This window comes from Callorhinus ursinus, unplaced genomic scaffold (genome assembly GCF_003265705.2).
Source record: "Callorhinus ursinus isolate GAN/ISIS: 27379988/994484 unplaced genomic scaffold, GSC_fseal_2.0 scaffold65, whole genome shotgun sequence".
Taxonomy (NCBI): Eukaryota; Metazoa; Chordata; class Mammalia; order Carnivora; family Otariidae; genus Callorhinus; species Callorhinus ursinus.
In genome coordinates, this window is record NW_027397127.1 from 4,752,248 (window position 1) to 4,777,401 (window position 25,154).

General features: G+C 49.5%; 1 protein-coding gene across 7 annotated transcripts in view; it reads right to left on the reverse strand.

Annotated features, from left to right (window-relative positions):
• TMEM164 (transmembrane protein 164) overlaps window positions 1–25,154 on the reverse strand; it is a 161,754-nt gene that overhangs the window by 23,408 nt on the left and 113,192 nt on the right. For all 7 annotated transcript variants that reach the window (XM_025853657.2, XM_025853653.2, XM_073885778.1 and 4 more), the window contains one exon: window positions 10,739–10,817. In XM_025853657.2, the coding sequence (XP_025709442.1) occupies window positions 10,739–10,817 (79 nt within the window). The remainder of the gene's footprint in view (window positions 1–10,738; window positions 10,818–25,154) is intronic.

Here is a 25,154-nt window from a genome sequence, read left to right on the forward strand (position 1 = left end):
AGAGGGTAAAGTAATGGGAGTTGAAATCTCAGCGATGGGAAATGAGGTCAAAGAGATGGATAAGGGTAGAACTGTGACCACCCTGAATGCCACGTAAAGGAGTTTGGTCTGCCTCCCAGACAGGATTTTTGAGCAGGGGAGCAAAATCTGATCAGATTTGTTCTTTCCTCAGGTCATTCTGGAGACTGGATGGAGGACAGACCAGGGGAGACATAGGGGGCAATCGGGGGGCAGGGACATGAGAAAATGAAGTAGTCCCTGGCAACGGGGGCTGAGAGCCTAGACTCGGGCAGGGGGTCTGGAAACAGAGAGGAAGAGTTGAATTTGCAAGCATTTTGAGAATCTGGATCATCAGAACACTTCTGAACTGATTGGCATCAGGGATGAGGCAGGAAGGGATCCAGAAAGTTTCTGACCAGGTTTTTGGCTTTGGCCCTGGGTGGATGGTGGGGCCAGTAATACGGGAAAGAGAAGAGGAGGAAAAAGAGCAGGTGGGAAGAAGGGGCATGGAATCGAAAAGCCTGACCGTAGACAAGTTTCCTTTGAAGGACCTGTAGTGTTTCTCGAGCCTACAGTGAGATCGAGGGATGGAGAACACCGGGATCTCTGGAGCACGCAGAGCAAAGGAGCCCAACGACCGCCCGCCAGAGGGGGAGAACCGGGAGACAGGGGCATCATGCAGCTCGAAGGAGAAGCAGGCATCTAAGGGATGCCAGCAACGTCAAACCCGCTGACAAACACGCTCTCCATAGGTGCAAGGCTCTGTCAGTTCAGAATTGAGCAAGAAACCATCCTGACCTCAAGAGCCCACAGTCTAGATGGAAGACAGACGTGTAATTAACAAGAGGCAGTATTACGGTGGTTAATAATAAAAGTATACAACACCAGGTGCCAGGCATCATTCTGTGGATTTACATATACGAGCTCATCGAACCCTCACGGCACCCCTGTGAGATAGGTACTATTCCTGTCCTCCTTCTACAAACGAGCAAACAGATGCAGAGAGGTGTAAGGCACTAGCCTAAGCACCAGACTCAGGATTCGAACCCACAGTCCGTCCGAACTCAGCGACGACATGGAGAAGCAGTGCTGTGTGGTGGTGAAGCTCGCCTGCTTTCCAGTGCTAGGTGAAACTCTCGTGCAGGGGCTCCTAACCTTTGTGGTGCCATGGATCCCTTGGGCGGTTTGGGGCCTCCCCTCTCAGGATAAAGTTTTTGTTTGTTTGTTTTGTTTAAAGATTTTATTTATTTGACAGAGAGCACAAGCAGGGGGAGCAGCAGAGGGAGAGGGAGAAGCCGGCTTCCCGCTGAGCAAGGAGCCCGACGCGGGGCTCGATCCCAGGACCCTGGGATCATGACCGGAGCCGAAGGCAGACGCTTAACGACTGAGCCACCCAGGCGCCCCGCAGGATAACGTTTTGAGTAGACAAAAGACACCGCATTAGAAAACAGTAATACTGCAATAGTTAGCAAAAGACTTTAAAAAATTAAGGCTTTTAAATGCTCAGGTAATGATGAAGTGCAAAGGGTTTTGTGAAATCCCTATAGCAGCTGTTAATAGGAGAACAACATACATTGACAAAAACATCCTGAGTCCTGCTGAAGCAACTGCGGACAGTTGTCTATGATTTGGCACTGAAGGAAAGGCTGGACGTCATTTGGAGTTAATACAAATGAAGATGTGATTTTTTTTCTCATCCAAGGTCATGGGCCCCCTAAGTCTCGTGGACTTATGAGGATTAAATGGGATCAAGATCAGGCAAAGTAAAACACTTAGCCAGTGCCTAGTTGGTGGAAAGTGTGCAATAAACGTTAGCTTGTAAGATATGTAAAAATGTGCAGTGTGTGGCTATAGAGTCCTTCATTCATTCAGCCCCGTAAGACCCAAGAACAGAAGAAGGCTTCCTGTCCTCAGGCCGACAGGCAGATACCTGCAGTGCGGTGTGAGAGGGACAGTCGCAGAACACTTCTGGGGGCTGCCTGGAGGAGCTAACTGACGAGGCTGAGTTTTGAAGACAGAACGTGCTCCGGGCCACCAAGTTGGAGAAGGGCATTCCCAGCCGAAGTCTTGCTGTGTTCAGCGTGCGGAGGCATGAAAGTTGCACGGGAAAAACAGGGGACCCTATGGATTTTGGTATCCCCCGAGTGCAGGGTACAAAGATGGAAGGAGCATAAAGAGAAGGCTGGGCCTTTGGTGCCCCCTGGAAAATGCGCTGTGCTCTGGGGACAAGGGGGAGCCACTGGAAGTTTCCAAATAGGGAAGTGCCATGATCCTATCTGGGCTTTCGGCCCAGCTTTGGAAGCTACAGGGACAGGTTGTTGGGGGGAGACGGGGAGGTTGGAGGTAGGGAGACCACACAGAGTCAGCTGTCATGGTTGAGGGGAGAGAGGAGTAAGGCCTAGGCCACGGTAGGAAGAGTGACGGACTTGAGAAAAACTGGGGAGGGCAAAGCAGGAGGACATGGCGAGCTCTCCACACAGCGGCCAGAATGATCCTTCCAACAAGCATGCCTGATCATGCCAGACTGTCTGCTCAACAGTCTTGGGACAAATGAGAAACCATCTGGAAATAAAGTCGGGTCCTTATCTCACATTGTCTACTGGGATAAATTCCATGTGGATGAAAGATTTAAAGCTTTAAAAGAAAAATGGAACTATTAACACAGGAGGGGAAAAAAAAATACAGGATATATTTTTTTGTAGCCTGGCAGTGGAGAAGGACTTCCTAACCATGACTCCAAATTCAGAAGCTATATGGGTAAGAGCCAGATAAATTACACAGAAATGTAAAGAGCCTACCTAAAGAAACCATAAGCAAAGTTAAAAGATGAGTAAGAAAACGGGGAAAAATATCCACAGCTCAGATCACAAAGGGTGAACTCCCCCAATATTTATATACAATATATAGAAATATATTTCGATTATATTGAAATAGAAATATATATAGAAATATACATAAAACTAGAAATATATTTCTATTGCATATGAATATACAGAAATATAAACAAATATATATATGATAAAGAGCTCCTACAATACAATTTTTTAAAGATTTTACTTATTTATTTATTTAGTTGCGAGCGAGCGAGCGAGAGAGAGAGAGAGAGAGAGAGAGAGCGCGCGCATGAACAGTGGGAGGGGCAGAGGGAGAGGGAGAAGCAGGCTCCCTGCTGAGCAGTTCCCTGAGATCAGGACCAGAGCCTAAGGCAGACACTTAACCAACTAAGCCACCCGTAGGCGCCCCTCCTAAGATTAACTTTTGTTAAAAAGGCCAACAACACAAGGGAAAGATAAGCACACCAGAAGAACACAGAGTTCAAGGAAGAGGAGATTGAATGCCAATTCAAACATGTAAATAGATGCTCCCCTTCATCCAAAGTAAGAGAAATTCAAATTAAGTCGGAATTGCTACACCATTATTTTTACCCATCAGATGGGCAAAAATTGAAACACACTGGAAATACACTCTTTCGGGGAGGGTGTGTGGAAACAGGCACTCTTACCCACTGCCACGGGCATTTACGATGGTATGACTTTTATGAATTGGGAAACATCCATCCAAATTATGAACACACATACTCTTTTGATTCAGCAGTTCTACTTAGGGGGGATTTATCGTGCTAGATACATGCACACACATGCAAATCAGCGTGGGCACAAGGTCACGTGGCACAGTGTTATTTATATCAGCCCAATTCGAAACAACCTAAATGTCTACCAACAGGAGACAGAATAAATAAATTACGGTGTACTGTCGTAGCCTTGTGTTACGTTTAACAGCAAGAACCCCAGAGCCATACCAGTGGGTTCAAATCCCGGAGCCTCAGCTTCCTCATGTGTAAAAGGGATGTAACAGCCACCCTGCCTAAGAGGACCGTGGTGGGGATGAAGTGAGTTCACGTGTGCGAAGAGCTTGACGCAATGTCTGGCACCTCCTAGTGCTCTATAAAGCCTTGCCATTTCTACTAGACTGTATTTTATCATCCACACAATGGAATGCATGGGCTGTTGTGCAAAAGAATGAAGAAGCTTCCTATGGGCTTACAGGGAGAGAAATGCTGCTAAAGCAAAACAGTAATGGCAACAAAACAGTCGCGCAGTATGCTGTCTGGCGATGTGTGTCTTACAGAGGAGGGAAATAAAATAGTTTTTGAATTTACTTACATGTGTTGAGAAGAAACTCTGGGAGGAGATGCAAAAAACCAAAATGGCGGTTACCTATGGAGTTGTAGGAGACACCGTGTGGATGTGGGAAAGGGTGGGAAGGTGATCTGTTACAGAATGGTTTTCTGCATTTTAGAGTTTGAACGCTATAAAGGATTTACACAGGAGAAGAATCAACAGGAAAGCAAGCTGGTGTTATGCCCCTTCTTAAAACTTTCACTGGCTCTCCATAAGTTCTTAGAATAAAGGCCAGATCCCTGACCACAGCTGACAAAGCCCTCCGTATCTGACCCCTGCCTGCCCCTCAGGCCGGGTCATCCGTCCCCCGCCCCGGATCTCCCTTCCCTCCTGCCACAGTGCTGTCGTACGTGTAGTTTTGTGAGGTTATAAGGGTGCACCCCCCCAATCCTACTCTTGCCTAGTGAACCCCCTACATATCCTTCAGACCTCAGCTGAAATGTCACTTCCTCAGGGAACTCCCCCCCAAACCTCCAAAGTAGATGTTAGTTTTATTCTTAGCTCTCATTAAAGCATGTTCCTTTCCTTCAGAGTACTTACCTCAGTTATAACTATATATTTATTTGTGTGATTATTTGATTCATACCTGTCTCCTCCCACTACATTATAAACTCTATGAGAGAAGGGATGGTATCTGGTTTTCACCGATCGGGGCATCCCAAAGGCCAGCGTAGAGCCTGGCAGAAAGAGTGTGCAAATAAGTTGCTATGGTTTGAATGTCTGTGTCCCTCCAAATTCATGTGATGAAATCCTAACCACCAAAGATGGATCGTATTAGGGGGTGGGGCCTTTGTAAGGTGTCGTAGGTCATGAGGGTGGAGCCTCCATGAATGGGACTAGTGCCCTTATAAAAGGGGCCCCAGAGAGCTCCCTTGCCCCCTCCACCATGTGAGGACGCAGCAAGGAATCGGGAAGAGGGTCCTCCCGAGAAGGCAACCGTGCTGGCGACTTGATCTTGGACTTCCCAGCCTCTGGAGCTGAGAACAAGAAATTTATGTTGTTGATAAGCTACCCAGTTGGTGGTATTTTGTCATAGCTACCAGAAAGGAGAAAGACGTATGTGTCAGATGAATGGGTAAAACAGATGCGGGGGTCGGGGGCTGATTCCCAGGTTCTAGCTGGGGTGACAGGGTGGTGCCATCTGGCAAGGACCACAGGGAGAGCAGCAGGGCTGAGGGGCAGAAAATGAGTACAGCACAGACAGGCTGAGTTTGAGGTGAGCTTGGGGCATTCAGGTGGAGATGCCGAGTGAACAACATGAAAATCTCATAAGTCTGGGCTGCCGACAGCAATGCGGCGGCCATGACTACTCCGACCGGTGGCCGAACTGTGTGAGCACGTGACCATTTGGGGAGCAGCAGAGCAAGAGGCAAGAGCGGAACAGAACTCTGGGGAAACGAACATGTCAGGGACAGAGGCAAAATAACTCCTGATGGAGGCGTGGGGAGGCATGGTCAGTGAGGCAGGCCCTCAAGAGGGGAGTGTTCCAAAGAGGAGGGATCAACAATGTCCATTGTAGCAGAGAGCTCCGGCAGGATAAATTCTGAGAGGGAGCCATTAGATTTGGTCAGGTAGGCGTCGTCAGTAATGGTCAGCAGTGTTATTTCTGTGAAGCGGTGGGCAGCGGGGAGAGAGATATCCCATGGCAGTGTTCTGAGGGACGGGAGGTAATTGAGTAGACGGGGTCATCAAATGCAGGCAAGTGCTACCCACAGTTATGTTCCGTTCCTGGGGTGATTTCGGGTGGTAAACAGGTAAACGTTTCATTTTTAATAGCTATGCATTTAAAGTGTATTAAAAATATGTCACCAGTGCACTGAATCCGGGATTTTATTGAGCACAAACATATTTTAGAAAAACATATATATGTATATTTATAAATTCATATATATATAAATATAGAGTTATAAATATATAAATGTATACTTATTTATACATATATAAAACAATTTTTTTAAGATTTTTATTTATTTGCGAGAGAGCGGGGGGAGGGGGCCAGAGAGAGAGGGAGAAGTAGACCCTCCACTACCTTGACCTCAGTCAAAGGCAGATGCTTAGCCGACTGAGCCACCCAGGTGCCCCGCAAACAAATATATTTTAGGAAAAAGAAAAATCAGTAGACTTAAGGACATATATTAAATACATAATAATACAGATGGCTCTGTGGATAAGGCACAAGTTGTCATGCCCAAAGAACTGAAGTTCAGGAAATCTTGTTTGGCTGATAATCTATGAAGATGGTTAGCTGGGAAGGGAAGATGAAAAGAGATGGTGCAGGGTCGAGAGAAACTTTCTTTTTTAGAATGGGAAGACTTCAGCATCCTTCTTGGCTGAAAAGCCAGGAGTGAAAGAAAGAGCTGAAAATCCAGGTAAATGAAACAAAAGGAAAAGAAAAGAAAACCCAAGTACACGAGTGATACTTGATGGCACGGAGTTCCAGAGGATGGGAAGGGAGGAAAGTTAACCACAACACCCCTTCCTCCAAGACAACAGGTAAGGATGGCAGTGGGTGAAGCAGCTTTTAGAGCAGAGGGAAATAACGGAGGGGATTCCTGCCTGGAAATCTCTGTTTTCTCAGTCCTTGGTTGACAGCGGGGAGGGCAGGAAGTCTGAGGTGGGTGGTAAAGGTTCAGCACATGACCTCTCAGGGCAATGTGTAGCACAGCGGACCAAAGACAGAACACAAAGCGATGGTGCTGAGAGCACAATTATAACAGACCATGAAATCTTAGTGGCCCCAAATCTGAATGACTCGAGAGATTTCCCCCAGTAGGCCAAGGCTGGGCACTGGGACTGGATGCTGATCCCCGTGGAAAGGATGAAGGGCTGAAGCACTTTCGGAGCTGGTGAAAGGAAAGCTCCAGTAACTGGTTAGAGTGGGACGAGCTAATTGGGAAGGCGAGGAATCCTGAAAGAGCAGAGATTCGGGTCACAGAAAGGGACATAGGGGCTAAGGATCTCAGGTAGAGGAGTTTTAGGGGCAGGGGGAGGGCAAGGTCGGTTGGCTGGAGACACAAGTGACAGAAGTCACTGCAGTGGAGAAGCCCAAACTCCGAGAAGCTGGAATGGGACAAGTGGTCTTCACTAGAAACCCTCATGGACACTGGTGGGAGTCGTAATAGAAACGATCGAGTGCCAGGGGCCAAAGGCATTTAGGAATACGGGGAAGCAGCCAAGGGTGGTAGTAGTGATGACAAAAAAAAAAAAGGTGGAGAGAATGGTAAAGGAGAAAGCATTTTCATCGAAGGGAGAAATGAAATACTGGTCTGGAAGAGATGGCGGGAGAAGGGGCGCCGACAGCCTATGTGGCTGAATAGGGAGAGCAGCGTCCATTAGAGGGAGCTTCGGGCAAGAGACAGGAGGGCTAGGTGTTCTATGGAGAGCTGGTTATGTCGGTGGCGATGGGGTTCTAAAAACGGTATGGTTGACCCTTGAACACCACGGGTTTGAACTGTGCAGGTCTACTCAGATGTGGATTTTTTCCTGACAAATACAGAACAGTACCAGAGATGTGTTTTCTCTTCCTTATGATTTTCTTCATAACATTTTCTTGTCTCCAGCTTATTTTATTGTAGGAATACAGTACATAATACATATGGCATACGCACTAGGTGCTAACTGACAGTTTCTCTTACCAGTAAGGCTTCCGGTCAAGAGGAGGCTATTAGGATTTAAATTTAGGGGGGGAGTCAGAAGTTGTGCATGGGTATCAGGCTGTGGGGGTGGGGGGACATCCCTAACCTGCGCATTGTTCAAGGATCAACTGTAGTTCCAGAGAGCCAAAGGCAAGGAGCTGGGAGGAGAGGAAACAGAAATTAAAAGACAGGCTGGAGGAAGAACAGAACAGTGGAGGGGGGGGGGAAAGGATGTCTTGTTTCCTGCGGCGGTGCCAAAAGACCACAGAAACCAAGGGGGAACGGGATCCCGCTGAGCACCACCCAGCCACCCCCAAGCCTTTCAGGAAAACAGGTCTCCTGGCCGTGGGAGGTATCTACAGGAGAGCTGTCTTGCCTTGGGCAGACACTCCGAAGTCAGTTATGTCTGGGAAATTACGAGACTTCTAGGAGAGAGAATCGCCCAACCCCTCAGCTGTTTTGATTTACGGGGAGTCATCTTCCCCCTGCTCACTCCGGATGGATTCGCCCTCTGCAAGGCCCAGGTCCGAGGTTCGCGGCCAAAGGTGAAACCCGCCTTAGGAAATCTAGCCTTTTCTCTAAGCGTGCGTAATTTCCCCCAAGCGAACAGCAGATGACAGCAAAGAGCCAGGAAGGAAGCGGAGGCTTTACAAGGGCCCAGAAATGGTAACAAATGAATCGGATTATGTTCCCCTAGTGCCCTCTGTCGCACTTAATCCCGCTGTATTACAAGTACAACGCTCCCGTCCCCCCTAGACAGGGACTCCCTGTGGCGGGGAATCTCTGATTCCCTGGTGCGAATGCTGGGCACGTAGTAGGGGTTCGACAAAGACACCGTGGGGGCGGCTGGCTGGAGGGGAGACTCCCAACCGGATGTGGTTAGGAGACAGGCACCTGCCTTTTAGGACAACAAAGTGTGTGGGGAAAAGCGCTGCTCTGAGAGGGAAGGCTTTGAATCCTGGCTCTGCTACTTAAGGCTGGGAGCTCGAGGTACCTCACATTTCTGAGCCCTGGTTTTCTCCTCTGTAGAAGGGGCATTTTCCACCAGGGTTGGTTATGATGAGAAGACGCACAGAACGGGCCTAGCGAAGTATCTCGCACACAGGCAACACTCAAGACAAAGTTGGTGTTTACTATGGTCATAATTACTGTTAGAGTTTTTACAGAGGTACCAGAGGAGAGAGGAAAGAATCACTAACAGTGAGATATAAACTGGAATGAAACCTCGGAATCTCTACTTCCTCCGCTCGGTTCCCCCCAAACAGTGCTGCAATAGATCCAACAGAAGGCTGCAGTGGCATCTATGACTTCTAGAAGCTGCAGCTTCCCAGATTGTGGGGTTTTGTGGGGGGGGGGTGGAGAGGGCAGTGGGGATGGCTACTTGGTATTTCCCACGTCAGAAGAGTCAGCTCGGCTACCTAACAGACTTTTATGGGCACCTCAGAGCACAGATAGGTTTAACTAAGAGCCACGCACCTTTGGCCAGAACTTGCCTCAGCTGGGGGGGGGGGGGGGGGGGGCGCAGTCTGGAGCTAGAGACAGCGGCCCGCCTGGTTCTATTCAGAAAGCATGTATCCCCCAGACTTGGATATTATTAGGAAGCTGTTTCCTGCGCCACAGGAGACAGACCTGAAAACTGGCCCACGGCTCCTGGATATTGAGACGTTCCTTAAACTTAGACGGGGGGGGGGGGGGGGGGGGGGGGCGAATAGTACCTTTAGAGCAAATTAAAAGGAAGTGTTCTCTGACTTGGTGAGACCCCAAGTGGCTGCACGGGGTAAAAACAGCCTCAAAGAATACTGAGACAAATCCTAAGAACGCTGACAGAAACCAGGGCACCGGGGGCCAATCTCTCCACTGGCAGGAGACTCCATGGAGAGCAACTGTGCCCATCCTCCAACATATCTCGAGGTTGACTTGGTCCTTGAGGCTGGCTTAGGCCAGGAGTTCTCGAGATTTTCCAGGATTCCTGAGTTAGAGGAAGCACACCTTCCAAACCATCTTCTGGTGGCTTCAAGGGCCCATGTGGCCTCATGTCATTTTAAATGCATAGCAATGAAGGACCTGCTGCTTGAATTGAGGTGGGGGAGCGGTCTCCCTGAAAAGTCCCAGCAACCAACATAGAGAGGCTAGTAGCTGAGACTAGAAGGGGATGCCTTCCAGGTACGGGCCTTTCAGGGAGGTTAGAGCCCTGAGAGGGAGGCCTCTGACAACTCTTCTAGAAGGGATGGGAACTCCCCTTTTACCTACCATATAAGAGAGGAGGGAGGGGATACCTTAAGGGTCCCTGTGAGGTCACAAAGAGTTCAGTCAGTTTCCTTCCTAGGCTGTCTCTCCCAAGTTCGTTGTCTCTCCCTTGTGACAGAATCAAGGTCATCAGTGGTTTATTTTATAAGGTGATCACTCTTCTCTTACCTGCTTCTTCCTTCCATCCTATAACCCCACAGTCCCTGAACTTCTTGCCCCTCTCAATATCTTCTTTGGTTCTGAGAGGATGGATATAATGAGCAAGGGCTCAAGGTCCCTCTCTTGAGAGGGCTGGGGGCTTCCATCTCTCTCTCTAACCCTGTGCTGCAGGGGGAAGGCACAGCACGAGCGAGTGACAGGGGGTGGGGCGGGGGGGGCTCCATGCAAACCCGATGCCACCACAGACGACGAGCCCGAGGCCTAGGCCCTAGGACACACAGTTAGTGGCACCATGCTCGCCCACAAAGGATGGTTCTGAAAAGCCCCCCAGACTCTTTGCAGGCCTTATCAGTGCCCATCTCCCCACCCCTGGCGTGTGGCATAAGACATCCTGCAGACAGCCGGCCAGGCAGGAGGCCAAGATCCTGACAGACACCCAACAGACTGCCATCCCCCCAAACAGAAGGGCGCGACAAGGTGTGGCAGGGGCACAAAGGTATGGTTCACTGGCCTTACCTCCTTTCCAAAGCAGGTAGATGGGTACCACGTAGAGCATAACATGCTGAATGTAGTAAATCTCCAGTTCGAAGGGGAGCTGTAAGGACAGGAGACGGGGAAGAGGTGTTTCAGAGCAGGAAACACTCATGTCAATAGCCTCTGAAGCGAAACGCCCTTGCTCTTTGGGACCCGCATCGTAACCCCCTCCCATGCGTTTCCGGGGCTCACCTCCCTTCACAATGAGGGAGAAAAAGAATGGAAGGGACAGACACTTAGAACCTGGGCTGGCAGCTTCCAAAGCATATTTGGCAGGGATGGTGCTTAAAGAATGTTCCACGAAGAAAGCTAGTTACAATGGAAGAAATGTCACACAGACTAGATCCCCTGGAGGGTCACCATGTATCCTGGTGGTATAGTGAGGATCTGGGTGGTCTCTGCAACGACAAAACCTGCCTAAAATGGTTTATCTAGTGTTTCCCAAACTTAGTGCGCCAGTGCCTATTTTTTTAATAAAGCTTTATTTATTTACTTATTTACTTATTTATTTGACAGAGAGAGACGTGAGAGAGGGAACACAAGCAGGGGAAGTCGGAGAGGGCGAAGCAGGCTTCCCGAGGAGCAGGGAGCCCGATGTGGGGCTCGATCCCAGGACCCCGGGGTCATGGCCTCAGCTGAAGGCAGGCGCCCAACGACTGAGCCACCCAGGTGCCCCTCCTTTTTTTGTTCACAGAACCCTCAGTAGTCTATGGGATATACTTGAAGAAACACAACCTGATGTCACTTCTTGCTCCTGGTGAGAAGGCGGTTGGACGGTCTAAAAGCTTATTTCTCGGCTGACATGAAGAACGTGTGTAGTAGGATTTCTTATTCCCATTTTCTGGATTTTTTTTTTTTAAAAAAAAGTAGTTTCTAGGTCTGGCTTGGTCTAGACCCAAGACTAGTTTCCCTGCTAGATATTTGGGGTCGGTCCAGAGTTAGCCCTACTTTTGGGTGAAGACCAAGCAGCTGGGCCAATTCTGACAAAGGCTTGCCAAAGGGAGCAGCCCCACCCTCACTCGCCCTCCGACACGCGGGCTCACTTGCTGCGGCTTTCTGCCTCTCTCAAAATGGAAGCTCCGGATTCCCGAAGCAGAGCATGGTTTCCACCTGGCACGGTGGACCGTGCCACAGAGTTTGGCAGAGGGCAAGGAGTGGAAACAGCTGGATGGCCAACTCAATTCTAGAGGGAAAAAAAAAAAAAACTTCAGCAACTGGCACGAGGCCTGGCCTCTGGGGCTTCCACGGCCCACAACACACACACACACACACACACACACACACACACACACACACACAGCCCTAAAGGGAAGCCCAGAGAGACAAGGACACCCGGGGGAAGGGTCAGCTGCCTCCCTGTTCCCTACAAGGCAAGCACAGAACCAAGACTGTGCGCTAACAACAGCCCAAGTCTGCCTTGTGCCAAGGGCTGGAACCAAAGGATGGCAGAGCGCCCAGAATGGGGGCTGGGATGACTGTGGACCCTGGAAAGAGACGCTGGTTCTGGCCCTTGAAAATAAAAGCCCACACAGAAGGAAAATTTCCCACGGACCCAGACGGGGCTCAACTACTATTTTATGCTCACAGAGGGACGTAAAATCCCCCCAAAAAGAGACGAGGTTCTACATGGCTCCACAGACCATGCTGGAATTGACGGAAAAGGCTTTGACAGTGGACATCACTAGCATGAGCTTTGGAGGACTCGGAGGCCCGCACTGGAGCCTCACAGTAAGAGGATCTGGGCTCACCCTCTCATCTGGAATTGGGGACTGCTTCATGCTTTTTCAACTGTTTCCAGATCCATGAGCCACTGATGCCTCTCAAAAACCCTGTGAGGTAGGCAGGCCAAGTATCCTTCTTCCTTGACAGATGAGGAAACTGAGGTACAAAAGGGTTAACTAGCTTGACTGTGGTCACCCAGAAAACAGGCAAGGAGGAAAAGGTCCCAGGAGGAAGGTTCAGCCCTCTGGCTGTAATCCGACTCTTTGGCTACCTAAGGGACTTGACCTCTCCCTGGAACAGGCCTGGGGAGCCAGCCATGTCCTCAAGCAGGACCTCTGCTCACCTCCTGGACCCTAGCTGCTGTTTATCCCCTGGACTCTCAGCGCCTGCTTGCTTCTCCCTCCGTTCCAGGCCTCCTGGCCTCCTAGAAATCACACTCTTCACCTGCATGTCCAGGGAAGCAGTTTAGCGCTGCGGCTACGAGCCACAATTTCGGAGTCTGTCAAATCTGTGCTTCCAGATTTCATTAGGCCCCTCAATAGCCCTATGGGCTCCAGCAAGTCACTTAACCTCGCCACCCGTTTCAGCACCAGTAAAATGAAAATAATCACACTGTTCTAAGATTGTTGTCATTTTTAAAAAACTTTTAGAGGTCTTTTTTTTCAGACTTTCTGTGTCAGAGACAGCGAGCGAGCACAGGCAGGGCGAGTGGCAGGCAGAGGGAGAAGCAGACTCCCCGCCGAGCAGGGAGCCCGGTGCAGGACTCGATCCCAGGACCCTGGGGATCATGACCTGAGCTGAAAGCAGATGCTTAACCGGCTGAGCCACCCAGGTGTCTCAATTTTTTTTTAAATTTTTAATATAACACACATGCATACGGTACTTGAATGCCTAGAACGAGTAAGCACTTTCTTCACTATCAATTCATCTAGTCCTCCTAACGACTGTGCTGTTGCAATTATCTCCAGATAGGAGAGGCTGAGGCGCAGAGAGCTTTGCTGCCTAGGCACACCCAGCTCATGTGGTAACAGAGACAGAACCCAACCCCAGGCAGTCTGGCTCTAGAGTTTATAGTATCAGCCAGCACCCTACCCTCCTGTTCCCCTCCCTCCTAAAGAAGCGTGACACGGCTGTGATTCGTGGGTGTGCGGTAACCCTCCACATGGGAACTGGGCCCCGTCTTTCCCTGTCCGCGCACTCCTCACCGTCGCGGCCTGCTCTGGTCCACTGGGAGCCCAGGCCCCATATCAGGCAGTGGCCAGACCTGGCCGACAACACAGGCCTCTCAGCTCCCGAGGCTCTTGGCACTAGCCCTCTGTGACTCTCTAGGCACCCTGGTCACAAATCTCAGGGTGGCTGGGAGGCTGCCCCCCCCAGAAACATTTTCCTTCCTCAGAGGGCTGCCTCACCCCCTATTTCAAGAGTTCCCCACCTCAGAAGGGCCATGGAGAGTGTAAAACCAGGTGTGGGCACCGCCGAAAGCCCCAGCCAGAGAGGAGAAGGGGGAGAGAGGCAAAGGAGGAAGTGTGTGGGGGGGGGGGCGGGGGGGGGGGACTGGGAGAGAGAGGAAGGGAGGAGATGAAAGAGAAGAGGGCAGCGTAAGGAAAAAAAAAAAACAAGTTGCAGGAAGAAGGGAGCAGAATGGGAGCAAGAATCAACCCCCTGTCACTTCATAACAACGCTTACTAAGTACTTTTGCGTCATGCGCTGGGTACACACTTTTACAGGCGCTATCGCACTTAACCATTACAAGTCTCCGTGAAGCAAGAACAATGGTCATCCCCACTTGACAGATAAGGAAACTGAGCCACAGAGCTATGAAATGACATCCAAATAAGAGACGGGGCAGGGCGCCTGGGCAGCTCAGTCGGTTGAGTGTCCGGCTCTTGGTTTCAGCTCGTCATGATCTCAGGGTGGTGGGATCGAGCCCCACGGCAGGCTCCGTGCTCAGCATGGGGTCTGCTTCAGATTCTCGCTCCCTCTTCCTCTGCCCCTCCTCCCACTCGAGCACATTCTCTCTCTCAAATAAATAAAATCTTAAAAAAAAAAATGAAGAAGAGATGGGGCAAGGACGGGGGTAAAGGACGTTCAGCACTGAAGAAGAAAACGGGTTGTTTTCTTTACTGAGCACTGATCTGTCCTGAGTCCCCAAAACTTTCTCACAGAGCCTCCGCCACCCTCTTTTCCCCATTTGCACAAACACAATCTGGAAAGTGCCATACTTGCCCCAGAAGTTCCGCTTCGCTGATGCATTTCGGCCCTACAGAGCTCGCATCTGGAATGCTACTCCAACGTACCTATCCTGGTGCCTTTTTAGCGGGAAGATTCCTGAGGCTTTAGACCAAAAGTCCTACCATCACAGCGATTGAAAAACAAAAATCACTAAAAATGTTTTAAACTACACAGGTCATTAGCTTCCTTCTCACACCCAAGACAACATCCTTTTTTTTTTTTTTTTTTTTTTTTTTAATCCAAAGAGCAGACTGATAAACCCCAGCAGGCCTTTGGGTTCAGACTGCCTAAAACATGACGGGCACGGGCTCTGTCCATGGCCAGAGTATGACCTCCTTTCTCCCAGTGCGCAACCCTGCCAGCCGAACCACCATGCTTTGCCATGGAGACAAGCGATCCCATTATGCCCTCCATCCCTGGTCACCTCAGTCACTATAAGAAGCCCCAAACTCTGGGGCACCTGGGTGGCTCAGTTGCTTAAACACCCGACTCATGGTTTTGGCTCAAGTTGTGATCTCGAGATCGTGAGATCGTGCCCCGAGTGTGACTCCATGCTCAGCGTGGAGTCGGCTTGGGATTCTCTCCCTCCCCTCCCCCTGCCTGGTGTGTGCACTTGCTGTGCTCTAAATCAATCAATAAAATATTAAAAAAAAAAAAAGAAGCCTTAAACTCCCAGGTCACCACCCAACACCTGAATTCTAACCCCCTCCCCCTAATCTGACCTCATCTGCCACCTTCCCTCAGTTCTAGAAACTTGGGCAGCCTACCCTCTGGAACCCACTGACTCTTCATTAGCAAAAGACCCTCTATCCTCAAACTGTCCTCTGAACAGTGCCTTCACCTTCTTGCTCTAACGAAAACCTGGTTCCCTTCCCCTCTGAGGATGCTGCCATCCCTACAGCCCTCTCAACTGCTGGGTGGTTTGCCTGCCATGTTGCCTTGTGCCACGGGGCCAGGAGGGGGTCCTGTCTGCTCCCCTCTGCTGCTTCTACATTGCTGGCGCTTCCCTGACCATTCTCTCTGCTTCCTTCCTTACCACTCCCCTGATTTCAAGGCCCTTGGCCTCTGCCACCCACCACTCTTCCTACCGCAGTCACCTACAGGCCCTCTCCCCGGGCATTCCCCTTCGTCCTTGAAGACGGTGCCTCCTGCCTCCCTTGCCCTTTCTTTCCAACACTCCCATGTCAAAATTCCTGTGTTCTCGATAGTTAGCGCTAGCCTGTCATGCACCCCACTCTCCAACCGCCACCTCCTACCGGGCCAACTCATCCGCCTCCTATCCGTCTTCCAACTTCACTGGCGCCTCCGGTCCACTGATCCTGCCACCTTTTTACTGCCCCTCACTGACCTGCCGTCCTCGCTTCCATACTTGCCCGTCAGTCCCTCTGCCGTATTCTCAACCCTCCGAACACTCGCCCCTCCTCCATCCTACCTGCCTTGCAAAGCCACATTGCTGGTAAAATCGGACTCTCTGCCCTCATGTCCCTACCCCTGGGGCGAGTGAGCGTGGCCAGAGCAAAATACAAAGCTATGCGGTTGACCCTTTAAATTCATGACAGCAAATTGGGAGCTGGCCCTTAATGCTACCCTATCATCCGTCTACATTCCCAGATCCGTTCACTCTCCTCGCTCCCGGACAACTATTTCACAACTGATCCCACTTTCCTCGAACCTTCCCCCATCCTCCCCAGGCCGATGATTCGGCTTCCTGTTCCATTTTGGGGGTGGGGGGAAGGAGCAACAGGAAAAAGAACATCCACAAGTTCCCACCTCCGCATTTCCCTCCTCTCTGAACCCGTCCCCACAGCTGCCTTTTCTTCTGCTGCTCTTCAGGAACCACCACACTGCAGGCCCGGGCTGGTCCCCTCATTTGTGCGCTAGATTCTATCCTTTCTTGCCGACCCAAGGATGTCACACCAGCAACCATCCCTTTTTTCCACTGGATCATTCCCCTCAGAAAACAAATAAGTTATAATATCTCTCATCGGAAGAAACACCCTTGGCCCCCTCCCCCCTAGCCCATGTGACTTCTTTGTACGAACTTTAAATAGCCACCCCTTCTTCATCCCCATGCCAGGGTGTCAGGAAGATCTTCGGCACCTTGTGCAGTCAGCAACATGCTGGTCCTGACCAATTTTCGGGCCTCATCTTCCTTGACCCCTCAGCAGCTTTTACGCAGGTGATCACGCTCTCGTCCTTAAAACACTTTCTGCACTCAGCTTCTAGAATGCCACTCTCTGTTCTTCCCCGACCTCAGTGACTCCCCTTCTCAACCCCCTTTACTGGACCTTCCTTCTGTCCCTCATAGTGGAGGGGCCCAGAATCAAGTCCTCGGCTCTCTTTTCTAGCTACTCTCACTCACTAGATCATCTTATCCAGGCTCCTGGCTCTAAATGCCATCTGGATACTGATGACTTCCAAATATGTCCAGCCTAGAGTCAGGCTGCTAAGATTGAAATTCTAGCTCCATCGTTTGGTTGCACTGTACTTTTGGGCCAATCCCTTAGTCTTGCTGAGCTCCACCTGGCTCATTTGTAAAACGGGAATGATAACGATGCCTATTGCATCAAGTTGCGGTGAAATTAGGTGAGGTAGTGCATGCAGGGTTCTTGGCCCAGTGCTGGCATACGCTATGTGCACAACATTAGTGGTTGGCACCATCCTCCTCTTCAGTATTAATCCAGCCAGTAAGTGGTAAAGGCAAGATTTCAATTCCAGCCAATAAGACTTTTTTTTTTTTTATTTATTTGACAGAGTGAGAGAGTGAGCAAAAGAGAGAGAAGGAGCAGGGGGAGGGGCAAAGGGAGAGGGAGAAGCAGACTCCCCGCCGAGCAGGGAGCCTGATGTGGGGCTCAATCCCAGGACCCTGGGATGATGACCTGAGCTGAAGGCAGACACCTAACCGACTGAGCCACCCAGGCGCCCCTCCAGCCAATAAGACTTAATGCCAGGCCTCTCTGGGTCAAAAGCTGGAGCTCTTTTTACCTCGTCATCCTGTGTTAGCAAGAGCCTCCGGCAAAAGATGGTGGAGTCTGGGCCTTCCCCATAGCCCTAAGTCACGCATCAGTGTACTTGTCAGGTGACGACCAAGGATAACTTTTAGCTTCCCAATGTGATTCATTCTTTGGGCCCACCCTAGGTGAAAGTTTCTCCCTGGAGACTTGTTTATTTCTCAAAGGAATGTCAGTAGCGCTCATCTTCTTACCCATGACAGTCCTATTCTTACTTTCATCCAATCAATAGAAAGAAAAAAAAAAAAAAAACACTTACTGAGACACTACTAGGTGGCAGGGAATATGCCTGGCTCTGGATATACAGCAATGATAAAGACACAGTCCCCGCCCTATTAGCTATTAGGGATGATTAGTGTGAATTTTTCTAGTTTCTACAAACCCCCTCTCTCAGAGTATCTACGCATGTAAAGAAAAGAACACGTAATGTAATGGGAGTGGGGGGAGGGCCTATAGACCAGCCCCTCACCGCCCCCGCCAAAACCCTTTGCTCTCACTCTATCTTCCCCTGTGAGCCCACCCCTGGCCCCAGCAAACACAGCTGCCCATAGCCCTACCAGGTACAGGGCATTCCATCTTACTCTCATGGTCTGCTGTGGAGAGAGGGACTGGTGAGTGACGGCTGGGGGAGGGGAGATCGGTCCTTCGTTTTGGAGTCCAAACCCCATCGGTGCTGCTCCTGACTTCCTCCTTGGTGCTCAGAGCCCTCAGGAGAGCAGAACAGAGTTGTGGTTGTCAGCCAACTGCCCCCAGCCAGCTCCCTAATGTCAGAACAAAAGATTTTCGACACGTGAAAGATGCTGTCCGCTCTGGTAGCCCAGCTACTTGAGGAAGTGCCTTTTGGGGTACGAGATACAGCAACCCAGAGCTGCCTGCCGCGGCCACGCAAGCCCATAACAGAACTTACATGAAGCGGCCATCCGGGGCCAGTGAGCCATCACGTATGCTGCAAGGCCTCACTTAGCTATGCCCTTTATCCAAGATGAAAATGATACCCACTAGCTCTTCTCCTCCTACCTCGAACAGACTCAGGAATTACTTAGGAGGGGAGTTAGGACTTAGGAATTAGGGCAAGGTGGAGGAGGAAGATAATGATGCTCATAATGGTGTATACTTACTAACTTTTATGGGCTGAATTGTGGCCTCCCTCCATCCCGTTCTCCCGCCCTACCGCAACCCAGTTCGTATGTTGAAGTCCTAACCCCCAGTACCTCGGAATGAAACTGTCTTTGGAGACAGGGCCCTTCAAGAGGAAATTAGGATAAAATGAGGTCCAATGGGTGGGGTCTAGCTTAATGCCTGCTGTCCTCACAAAAAGAGGAAATTAAGACACAGAGACGCAGAGGGAAGACCACAGGAAGACAGCCGAAGAAGACCATAATCTACAAGCCAAAGAGAGAGGCCCTCAAAAGAAACGGACACTACTGACACCTTGATCTTAGACTTCTAGCCCCCCAAACTATGAGGAAATACGTTTCTATTGTTTAAGCCACCCAGTCTACGGTATCCGTCATGACAGCCCAAGCAAAAGCAAATGAAGACCCTGATCCACCATATACTATTGAGCCAGGCCCTGTACTAAAGCACTTCACAACTGTGAACTCCTTCCATCTTCCTAACACACTTATGACGTAGTTCCTGTTGCTCTTCTTCAGTTTTAAGAGGAGGAAATCGAGATACAGAGAGGTTTTCTTATAATAGCAAGGTACTAGGAACGACCAGAGGCCCATCTCAAGGAGAATGGAGAAAGACATTGTGGCCTATTCATAGAACAGAATGCTACGCCACAGTGAAAATGTAACTATAGAGTTATACTAAGTAACGGGGATGAATCTTAGTAATATAATGTTGAAGAAAACAAGCAAACCCCAGAAGACTATATACAACATAATAACATTTTCATGAGGTTCAAAAAAAAAAAAAAAAACAACTAAAATATACAACATAATATTTTTATCAGGGTAAAGAACAACTAAAATGAAATAATATCTTATGTAGGAACATATATATGTATATTATATATAATATGTTACATATATATATGTTCCTATGTACATATGAGAGAGAAAGATAAAGCTTTTCAAAAACAGCAAAGGAATAATAACCAAAAATCAGGTTAGTGGTTCTGTCAAGGTGGGTAAGGAGGCAGGGAGCAGAATGGAGGAAGTACATACAGCTTATGTCTGTATTATCAATGTGGCTGGTTCTTGGGTTGGGTGCATAGCAACTCCTTATTACGTTATGCATAAATAAGTAAATGCACCCATGAAGAAAATTAAAGCAGGCCATGCATGGACCAATGGCGGAGTCTGCTAGGAGTTAAGGATTATAAATACGATTACCACAGTTGTGGGCACCCCAGGTGGGTTTAGAAAGAAAAGGGGGTGGGGGTTAAATCAAATAACTTGCCCCAGGTCTCAAGGCTCATTAAATGGCCAAGCCAGGATGGGAATCCAGGACACCTTACTCCGGAATGCATGATCTTGACCACGGTTTTCTTTCTATACTCCAGGCTGTTCCCCTGACAGAAAAGGAATGGGGTCTACTATGCAACCTGAAGGCATTACCCTACTGAGTTACCGTGAAACACGCACTAGGCATTAAAGAGGACCCAGGGGGCCCGGAAGTCACTAAATCCACATTTACTCCTTCTTCAGACTGAGCCAAAGCTGGAATTTCATGTGGAAAAAGGAGAGAAGCTTTGAGTACACAAGAAGGTACTTCGGGACCTGCAAGTCCAGCCCTGAACACATGACTTGACTCTTTACTCAAGGAGGGAAAGTAAATATTTGTGTAGCTCTCTCCAGAGAACTCCAAGGAGAGGCTAAGGAAAGAGACTGTTCAAAAGGCCTGCAGAGGAGCCAGGGTGGCTGCAAGTCAAAAGACAAGCTGGCTGTGGAGGCCAAACCGTGCCTGCAGAATGGCTTACCCAGGGGGCTGGGCCTTCTTGGCTTAGGTGGTGTGACAAGGGGCTCCACGAGGGCCTTCTGTGCCCCTGACAGGACCAAGGCATCATCTCCCCTGACTTGGGTCACAGATTCCACCTGGATTATGTAAGCCACGTAGAGCGAGAGGTACGTGAGGACAGGCGCTAACTTCCAGTCCCTAGTTGGCCCAGGTAGCCTGTGGTACCATCTGTCTATATTTTAGTGCCTTCAAAGGACTTGAGCATAAGATGGCTTGAAGTAAGACCAACCCCACATTAGCACGAGAGCAGAGAAGGTGACAAAGGCATCTGAGACTTGGTTCTTAGCCCAGTCAAAACCGCTCAAGGGCACTCAGCACCCAGCCCACCACCCCCTGCCAACTGAGCAGGGAGTGTGCTTAGGATTCTACTCCTTGGGGGCCCTTGCTTGAAGGTAGCCAGTGGGCCAGACAGCCATTTGTAAGACAGGCCTCTCCGCCCTGCTGTCTCTCACATCTCCCCCTGACCAGGCTCGTCACCTCTGCTACAAGCATGAGCCAGGTTCATGAATCTCTAAATCAAAGGAAGGTGAACGTCACAGGTCCCCTGGACGCCACCAGAGATGGCACTTGACCACCTCCTAACATGAGTAGACTCTGCTCACTTCTCTCCTTACTTCTGGTCTTCTCTTCTGTTTCTCTAGCTCTTTTCAGGCTCCACACCTGCTCCTAGGTTTTCTACCAGCACTGAAGGATAATAAACTTTGACTCACAGCAGCTCCTGGCTAATCCAACACACAGAGAACACGCAGATTCTTTATTTTCATCAGATTTTTAGAGGAAGAATCTTCCTTGGACCTGGATGAGGCCCAGCATTCTATACTTTAATAAAGCTCCCTAAGGTAATCTGGATTACCTATCCAGAGCATTTAACCTATCCTTGGAGAAATACTAGTAGGCCAGGCTCCAAAAGTCTAAGTGGTAGGTGTGAAACTCAGAAGAGTTTCTCATAGAAATGACTGGTAATTCCCTGGAAAATGTACTGATAGGGACAGAGATATGACTAATGTTCAAAACAACAATAAAGATAGTGAGAACAATAATCGTAATTAATAATTAATGGTACGTAGTACTTCTCTGCCGGGCATTGTCCTAAGTACTTGATATGTATTAACAAATACTTATAACAACTATATCAGATCATTGTTATAATCCCCCCCTTTTCAGAAGAGGTCCCTGAAGCATAGAGATGAAGCGACTGCCCCAAGGTTAGTTACAGAGCCAGGATATAAGCCAGGCAGTCTTAACTCCAGAGTTCACGTTCTTGACCTCTTGGCCTACCTTACCTTGATGTGTGCTGAGGCCCCTTATAGGACAGAGGCAGCCCTTGACTTTGAAACTTGATTTACAAATGACTCAAGTCCATGACGGTTTGATCCCCTGCTATTGAAATGTCCTGTCTTCCACCCCCACCGTGTGAGCCCAGACCCGGAAGATTCTAATTATACTGCCATGGGAACTAATCAACGCTGGAATCTACCTTCACGATCCCCCAGACACCGACCCATTCATTCATTCCTTCATTCGTTCAATCAACAAATATTTATTGAGCACCTGCTATGTATCAACTATTACGAACAAGATATGAATTTTATGGTCTTACACCCAATTCACTCTAAATGCTGATTTCTAGCATTTTGAAGTACTCATGAATCCAAAGATGGTCGAAATCTGTATTCCAAGGGCTCATGTTGGCCACATGAAGGGTTAAATGGGCTTCCTGATACCTCACAGAACTTGGCACAATACTAGACAGACATATTAGTAGGTATTTATCAACCTAATTCAGAGATATGGCAGGAGAGCACCGAGAACAGACAGACGGCCAAACCCACGAAGAGAATTAGAATGTCCTCCTGACTGCTCCCAACAATAAGGACACTACCGCAGAAGGCTGGAAAACAAGACCCAGACTTCTATTCCTGGCAATACTCAATGGAAGATAGAATACAGCCATGAGCGCCCCTTGGGCACTTGGGTCATAGACAGGGTGCCTGGAGATCTCTCTCTAGAGGAGCCTGTTGTCACAGGATATGTCACGGGATACAGCGTTGGGCTGTGGTTATTTCTACTTACTGAAACTGATGGATGGGAATGAGGTCTATCAGGGGAACAGACCAGAAAAGGTGGAGCTCCCCCAATCCTGGCTGGAGAGTAGGGATCTCAGATCTCCCACCACCCTTCTCTCACGGTTCCTTTCCAAATTCAAACGGATCTCGAATGACAATTCTCGCCTAATGGCCTACTCGGTTCAAGAAAAAAAAAGAATCTTCTCTTGGTTCCCACCACTGGCATTAGGAGTTGGGTCTTGAGGGACATTTAAACACCCTTCCAGGATCAAGTTCGAGGTGATATTTTCTCAGGACAGCTCTGGCCACGCATGTGCCACCAGCGCCCCCTGGCCCTTGTTCCACGGGAAAGCGGCCATCACTCTCTCCAGACAGGGCCCATTCCCTCTGGCCCAAGTTGCAACTGACCTCTGGCCTAGTTTGGAAACTGAGAAACAACAGTTGCATGCAGTGAACGTAGCATGAGGCCCAAATGGAAGTGGCCCGATTCTTTCGACACCATCTAGACCAATGACAAACCGGCCTCTTCATAATCAGTCACATCTTGAACACCGACCCCATATAGAACTTTGTGCCCTCCCAGCCCTCCAACACATACACAGATTCCCCCGAGCCCTCTCCACGAATTCCTGTCCCCACTGTTTGTGTCTCAGTGTAGGCCTCGGGAACATGATGGGGGAAAACGGTAGTTAATGTCTACTTGGAAGAGAATTCCGGAAAGCAGAAAGCCATAGATAGGCCTCTTTCCAAGCCAAAGCAAAGCCCAAGCTCAGCAGAAGATGTCCAGATGGCTCCCCGAGCCAACAGTCTGTCACCATCACAGGGTAGGAGCTGCTGGGAGCCCACAGTTGAGAGTTCCTCATGCTTGGAAACTCACTGTCCTTGGTAGAGGGGAGAGGTGTGCTCCGGATCAGCAAGACGAAGTGAAGCAGGACTCCCCCGACCCCTCTGTCAGCCTGCGCTCTGCCCCTACAGAATGGACCCCAGGGGACAGCCTATGAGTCAGGTGAGAAGCAGGGAGTAACCAGGCAGCTTCTGAAAGATTCCTTCTCTTCTCTTCCTTTCCATTTGCCCACCAAGGAGCCATTTTAAGTTGCTGTCATCTCAGAATAACACGCTCCTGGTCTATACAGACATGTTTCGCTTCTCTAGAGCCCACTCGCCCCCCTGCCACCCGCAACCTATTTTGGGCCAACATAATTTACAATTTCCAGAAATGTCTGAGAAGCAGCGTATGCACTTCTGGTGCCAAAGGCTGGCCAGTTTTACAGATTTTCATTTAGCAGGTGTCTGCTGCTAAATCAGTAGCAGCTGCTAATTGCTTTTCCTCCCTCGAACCTTCAGACAGAATGAAACATCTGGTGTTCTCTCACTTCGGGTTAAAATCAGATACCTTATCATTCCTCCTTTGGGTTCCATTTTTATTAAAATGCTTTCAGCTGATGCCTGGAACAGGCCCCCACACAACAATGCTGCCTCAGAAGACGGGGGTGGGGTGGGTGATAATTCAAAGGACAACACCACCACAGGACACACCTGCCTTGTGCCCCCAGACCTCATGCCCAGCTGCAGGGTGGTTGGCCAGTCCCCACGAGGTGGAGCTTTAAGCCTATGACTGCCCTGGGAACCAGGGCCTCAGGATGGGGCCAGTCACCAGAAAGCGATGGGGCGGGGGGATGTTCAGCCATGCCCACTGACCTCTGGGAAAGGGTGGCTACGCATCGGGCTCTGTAATAAAAACTCTTGAACAACAAAAGTTGATGAGCTTCCCAGCTGGTGAATACGTTCAGATGTCAGGTGAATGGCACACCCTGCTTCCCTGGGAACAGAGGCTCCTGTGCTTAGGACCCTTCTGAACTCTACCCTATATACCTCTTCATCTGGCTGCCCTTCAAAGATCCTTTCTAATAAACTGATAAACATCAGTCAATGTTTCTGACTTCCGTGAGCCGCTCTACCAAGTTCATCGAACCTGGGGAGGGGGTCATGTGAACCTCCGATTTACAGCCAGTCAGTTGGAAGCACAGGTGACAAGCTGGACTTGTGACTGGCATCAGAAATGGGGGCAGTCCCATAGGACTGAGCCCTTAACCTGTGGGATCTGATACTACCTCCAGGCAGTGTCAGAATGAGTTAAATGGTAGGATACCCCGCTGGTGCCCACAGCTGTCCACCCAGCTATCCCCCCCCACACACACACACACTGAGCAGTCCATTCGGTACTTATGCAACAGGGGAGGCAGAAAGAGCACTGGTCTGGGAGTCAGAAGACCTGAGTTCCGGTCATAAAGCTGTCGCTCGCTGGCCATACGATTTCTGGGCTTTATCATGTGCAATATGACACAGTTAGATTACCTGAATTTCTCAGGGCCTCCCAAGCTCGAAAGTGCTAGGATCCAG